Consider the following 6,478-nt stretch of genomic DNA (forward strand, 5'->3'; position numbering starts at 1 on the left):
TACGTATTTATTGAAATTTTTAAAAAGCATAGAAAATATAAGAGATAAAAATGTATTTAATATATCTTGGACAGAGATTCCGAAGAAAAGAATTCAAAAATAAAAACTAATAAAAACTTGTTTTGATCGCCCTATTTTCACCTTCTTTCTAGAGATGAACGAAGGTTTTCAACAAATTAAGGTTGCAATTCCACTGGTTTTGTCCGTTGTAGATGCTCTTTCACTTTGGTACCTACTATCCGATCTCTGCTTATGAAATAATGAGCACCCCTTCCACGCAGAGCTTGTCATCTTTGCTTAAATCTAGTTGACTTGAGTCTTGTTTAGCAAATTTCATCAAGTTTTGCGGCTAAATTTGATGGATTACGTGAACCATATGAGGATTGCGTTTTTTTCGTTTGGTATACTTCTGACAGCAAATCTTACCAAATTCTCTCGACACAACGCATTGTATAGCCCTACATTATAATGCCAACTGCCAAGAGAGATTTTTCCTCTGCAGTGTTTGACATGATGAGTAGATCTTTTAGAGTCCACAGTCGTATCAGTCGAAGATTCAGAGTTTTGATGTATGCTTATAGTATGCGTTCTGTTGTTGATTCATACATTCTGTAATCTGGTCGAGACTTCTTTACATTGAGTGCATGATTTGCTTGGTGGAATTTGCGGAGTGGGATAGGGTTAGGGTTATACCCAAGTATACGCATTGCTTCCATGTGGACTGCCTTGATAGGCAGTTTGTTTCGCAATCTCGGTGGCTTATTTGCAGGTGCCATATGCTAGGGTGCGGATTGGTCTGTAAATTATTAAGGCTGTAAATATTGTAGGTTTGGGTATATTGTTCGGATGTAATTTGGGTGAAGGAGGGTTTCAGGTGAAATTTATGGGATCTAGTAAATTGGATCCAAATGGAATACACGTGCTGATAATTCAGTATGGATACATAGGGTGAATTATCAGAGGTGTGTATTTTTTAGATTGCAAAAACTATGCAAAATTTTGGTTTTTTTCAAACATTTCTGCAATCAATTAAATTGGATCCATTTTGAATACACAGGCCGATAATCCACTATGGATGGACAGGTTGAATTGTTAGAGGGATGTAGGTTTTAGATTGTAATGTGCAGAATTTGTAATATTTATTCTGCACAAAGATCTCTGCAATCCCAGAAAATTGCATCTGATTTTTATACACAGGATAAAACTTGCTCTGCTCTCAATGGACATGAAACCTTTTGCTGGGTTAGTCTTGTGGCAAATGCTCACATTACAAATACTTGGTCTCCATTTCTACCTTACAAAGTGAAGGCTCCAGAAATCTGATATTCTACACGGACAGGACCGTGGACAGTCTGGATCCCTATTCTGTTATAAATTAATATAAGAATTTCTTCCTAGTAGAAGAAATAGCTTACATAAATTCTATTTTCCATTTATTAAAAAGTGTGTACAGTATAAGTTTCTAGAGGACCAGAGTCATGGATTAATCAAAACACTATATACATAGAACTTCTATACTTATGCTATTGAATGAATTAACAATGGCTATTTTCCTCTGTTTTGGAGGCTACTATTTGGAGAGTACAAACATAAAATTTCTTAGTCACACATCTACGACACAAGAGGTCACACTGGTTAGAAGACACAGTTCAACATCTGCGTAATATTAATTTCAACAACAAACTTTGTATTTCTACAAAGACTACCATTATATCACAGAAATTTTATTATTCCAGAGAATATATGGTAGCTAATCAGATTTTTGCATTATATGACAGAAATGTTGTTACTGACTTCATGCTTGTGCTGACGATTAGTGCTAATCAGCACTGTTCATGCACATAGTCTTGTCCGTAACTCTTTTACAAATAATATAATTTTTTCAAGCCACATTCCCGGTTTTTATAATTACCTCTTTTTTAAGTTTCACCCCTTGACAAGGCAGGGACTCCAGAGGCCTTGTTAATATTAGTTACAATACTAAAAGAATACATCTATATATATCTATTTCATATAGAAAAAAATCATTGAAATATTTATGTGAAAGTTTTGTGCTTATATTATTTTATTGTCTTTAAATTCTACGTTGATATTAAAATATATAAAATATTTCTAAAATATTATCATCTTGATCTCATTATTAACTTGACATAATACTCAATAATTTACAATATATTAAGATAGATTACTGAATGACATTGAGTGGAATAATAAGAATGAATGATGTGAAGTGACATCATAATTATTCAATAGTTCAACACTCCCAAATTATTTCAATGAAGGCTTAGCTGGAGGATGGTGTTAAAATATACATTTTGCAAGCATGTGAATCAACTGTCGATGTTAGACTGCCCTGCATTGTTCCTTCAAGATTTTGATGCTGAAAGAATAAAAAGGCATAAAGTTAGATTAAATTGGAGATCAAATCGGCTTAGTTTGAAGTCTAAACATACAATAGTACATATTCTATCATAATAAATGTTTGCAAATATATCTGAAAGTGGATAAAAGTATTCTTACATTCCATAAGTCTCTAACTTCAACAACACTCGTCTCAGGAAGACCAATGTCTTTCCATTTAGCAGTTATAGAAGCTTTTTCTGAACTTCTATTCCATAAAATAAAAGTATATCTCCCCTTTGATAATGGTCCTGCCCATACCTATATATATATATATATAATAAATAAAATGTAAGATTTCTAAAAAAACATTAAATTTTGAGTTTGATATACTTTTTTTTAATGATTCAATACCTCAAGATCTCCTTTCTTGCTCACTTTCCTTCCTTGCACTCCTAATGAATCTAGAGAAAAGCTCAATAGTAAAAAATATCAACATAGAAATAAGTTTGTAAAAAGGATTCATTCAAAATAATATTCAAAAGCATTTTGATCCCCACCTTGATTGACTTGAATGACCTCCTCATTAGTTATAATCTCTATAGTTTCAGAATTCATATTCCTTATGTCACAACCAAGAAGCAAGGGTGCCTACAGATAAGAGTACAATTGAAATGACCATATAAATAAAACATTCAACACATACCAAAACTTATATAGTGTCATTTGCACGTAATTCACCTTCATTATAGCCCATATACTAAAGTGAGATCGATATTCCTCTGTGCTCATTTTTCCATTCCCAACCTCTAACATGTCAGGATCTGATTCATCAATTTAAGAACACGTATCAATATAAAAAAAATTAAATGTTATAAATTATTTTACATTTTCCTAAAGACGCTAGAAATTTGAACATACCATTCCATCCACCAGGGCCTGCATAAGCAGCCCACTTATTATTCTGGTCAGCTGTAGATGTCATTCTGAATTATGAAACTTCAGCAGTAAGAATTATTTTGCCATTGGAAACTATATATATATATATGTAACGGCTTTGTCTTCTCTGCAATCAAATCGATAGCAATGAAGTGTCATGTATGTTTAATACCTGTCCCAGTCGTCATGTACATCTCCTGTTGTTCTCCAACTATTTGCAATCTTAGAACCCCAAGTTGCAGGGTCTTCTTGGCCCCTAATTTTTTGTACCCATTGTGAAACAAAACCCATGAATACCCTGATATTGTCAATACAAAAGACATTCAAACATACATCCTTATATGATTAAAGAAATTGTTCTTACCATTCACACAATGAATAGAAAATAGAGCGGCCTGTCTTGATGAGTGCTTCACTCATTTTTGTATACCTGACATTTTCAAACATCTTTTACAGCTGTGAATATCAAACAAAAAACTTATAGATACATGAACTAGTGTGGAGATCATTTACCTCTGTTTAGTATCTACTCCCTCATTGTGACAATTGTCATATTTCAAATAGTCTATTTCCTGTTTTTTCACATTCAATGTTTTTTACTTAGTATTAAAAAAACAGATCATGGTAAGATTTTCCTGAAGCAATATTCAACATTTAGAATGCATCAATGTATAAGTTGTGATATATGAATGCAATCTCATTAGTACATCATAGAAACTAAATTGCCATTCTTTTAATCCTCATACTTATAAGAGATAATTCTAATGACAACGTTATACCCATGAAGCAAAAGTTTTGGCATCTTGCTCTTCATATCCAAGGGAGCCTGGTTGGGTTTTGGCACATGTCAATGATCTGAGAAATCAAGAAAAATATATGTATAATAAGTTGCTGACCCATTGATGATCACATCTAATCTCTTTTTCAAAATATTCGAATGTTATATAATTGTTAACATAGATCTATTAGGTTAATATGCATCTGTTAATTGCTCACCCTGCATCTGAATATATTCCAATCATAAGTCCCTTGGAATGAACATAGTCTGCCAATGCCTTTATGCCAGATGGAAATGTAGTAGAGTTGGCAACAAGATTACCCTGATCAGATGGAATCGTTTCAGTTTCATTACATCAAAAAGTTCAAATGTAATTCAAGTAATTTTCAATTCTTAAGTATGCACCTGAGAATCTCTGTCCAGGTTGGCCCAGCGGTCATCTTTATTGACACAATCAGATTAACATTAGTAATAGCTAATTGGTCAAGACGTACATACAGATAAGTAAGAGAAGTTGTTTATCTGACCTATATTCACATACACGTATCCCAGCTTGGATAATCCAGTGGATACAATTGCATCAGCTGCATAATACACATATCAATGCAATTAGCTCTTTAAAAATCAGTAAAGTAGTAATCACTAATCAGTACAAAATTTAAGAAATATCAGGAAACATATAAATTTTAAGAAAATACACAGATCAAAATTATCATTTCTTTTAAAATCAATGATAAATTAAAAACATCATGGTAACAATAAGAGAAATTAAAAATTATTGTGCAAAGACTAAGATGATCGAGATCTTCTCCACCCCTGCTACTGCATTAGCTATCTCACACTGTTTTGTACTCTAAGAGTTCACCGCATATAAACTCTAACAATGTAACTTTTAACCATTCCTTTAATTTTTGATTATATGTATTATCATTTTGTAGTTCATAATCTAGACATTTACACAAAAGGACATAATAATATAGAACACTGTAATCCGCTACCAACAACATTAGTTGAAATGGAGAAATTATTATAACATTCATAGTATACTACCATTATTCCATTTTCTCATGGTAAAAGAAATTTAAAACAAAGAAATACAAATAAGTTATTTCTAAACGATTAGAGAAACTTCTTACCAAATTCTTCAAGGTTAACTGATCAATGAAGTATAATTGTTTCGTTATTTAGAAGACTTGGTTCATAAAAACTTGTCAAACCATCTTATACAAAGCTTGGATTATTACAAACAAAACAAGAAAACTGAAACATAACAAAATGTTTAATCAATGTTTATCACTGTAGGATAAAACAATACTTGTGGGATCCAATAATACAAGTAAAATCCCCCCCAAAAATAACACTCTAGTTAATAATCGGAGTATGAATAATACCCGTTTCACGAATAATCTGCTCATTTATCCCAACAGGGAAATGATTAAAGTTGTTCCACCTAAACAAAGAACAGAACAACAACAATCACTGTATCAGTATATGTGCACTAATAAATGAGAAATTTCAGTATTCCTAGTAAATTTATTCCGGGGCATTTCCAATTGAGAAACAATATATACCCCATCTGAGGCGTCTGACCGAGCCCATTGGATCCCGACTCTGCTCGACAGAACAAAATTGCAAAAAGCGAAACCCATATTATCTTCATGTTTTGCAGTGTCTCAACATAAAAAATAATCCAGGCCTACTTATAGCAAGCGAACTTCAATTATAGCTACCAAGAAAAGACTTTGAGGTTCATGTATAAAGCTGTTTTCCAGATGATTCCATTGTATGTAACTGTGTGTAGAAAAAAAGTCGTGTCATATATTCGTGAGGGAATCACTAAAGAGACATGGGCCATGTGACAAAACAAGGCTGTCAAGAAGACCTTGTAGATATCTAATGACCAACATTGTGCACATTTTTAGTGTCGGTGATTTCCTATAGAAGATAACTCCGAAATAATGGATACAAATAATATAGAATGATGCTGATAAATGAACCAATATGTGATGTAGAACCTTAGTATAAATGGGAAATGTGACAGTAATGAAACATAGATGATAATGACGTTTCAATTGTTTCTATTTTTTAAAATTGTGAAAACCATGGACTGATGTTGAAAACTCACACTGTGTGGTCCATTTAGTCTTGTTTTAGAATTCCATCAGACTGAAATACTGAAACAGCGAATATAAGGATGTTTGAAAATTTTATTATTTTTAATTTTGAGAGTCTATAGACTGCTGCTGGAAATCCGCTGGACCATTATATATATATATACATATATATATATATATATATATATATATATATATATATATATATATATATATACTTTTTATTTTATTCTTAGTAGGGAATAAGTTTGTGATGGTACCATAGTGTCATTTAAATAAAAAATTCTATCATCAAAACAAAAAGGAC

The 6,478-nt window shown here is 32.2% G+C and overlaps 1 protein-coding gene across 1 annotated transcript; it reads right to left on the reverse strand.

Moving 5' to 3' along the window:
- Positions 1 to 2,109: 2,109 nt before the first annotated feature.
- On the reverse strand, positions 2,110 to 5,732 carry LOC149546908 (alpha-galactosidase-like). The gene is made up of 15 exons (XM_089791414.1): positions 5,629 to 5,732; positions 5,449 to 5,507; positions 4,585 to 4,641; positions 4,463 to 4,497; positions 4,276 to 4,379; positions 4,059 to 4,134; positions 3,793 to 3,851; positions 3,644 to 3,709; positions 3,452 to 3,535; positions 3,262 to 3,326; positions 3,082 to 3,164; positions 2,901 to 2,991; positions 2,755 to 2,804; positions 2,521 to 2,661; positions 2,110 to 2,380 (listed from the first exon to the last, which is right to left on the reverse strand). The coding sequence occupies exons 1-15, from the start codon at positions 5,715 to 5,717 to the stop codon at positions 2,285 to 2,287; spliced, it is 1,155 nt and encodes a 384-aa protein (XP_089647540.1). The 5' UTR covers positions 5,718 to 5,732; the 3' UTR covers positions 2,110 to 2,284.
- Positions 5,733 to 6,478: the final 746 nt, after the last annotated feature.

The sequence above is a fragment of the Cupressus sempervirens genome, chromosome 7, assembly GCF_028749045.1.
Source record: "Cupressus sempervirens isolate cs-2001-9-10 chromosome 7, ASM2874904v1, whole genome shotgun sequence".
Taxonomy (NCBI): Eukaryota; Viridiplantae; Streptophyta; class Pinopsida; order Cupressales; family Cupressaceae; genus Cupressus; species Cupressus sempervirens.

What these genes read in the sequence shown, in the direction of transcription:
- LOC149546908 (XM_089791414.1), bottom strand. Translation starts at nt 5,717, where the DNA reads ATGAAGATAATATGGGTTTCGCTTTTTGCAATTTTGTTCTGTCGAGCA. An exon ending in TTCTATTCATTGTGTGAATG is followed by an intron (nt 3,536 to 3,643) that starts GTAAGAACAATT and finishes ACAAAAAATTAG; the next exon opens with GGGCCAAGAAGACCCTGCAA. An exon ending in GGTCATTCAAGTCAATCAAG is followed by an intron (nt 2,805 to 2,900) that starts GTGGGGATCAAA and finishes GCTTTTCTCTAG; the next exon opens with ATTCATTAGGAGTGCAAGGA.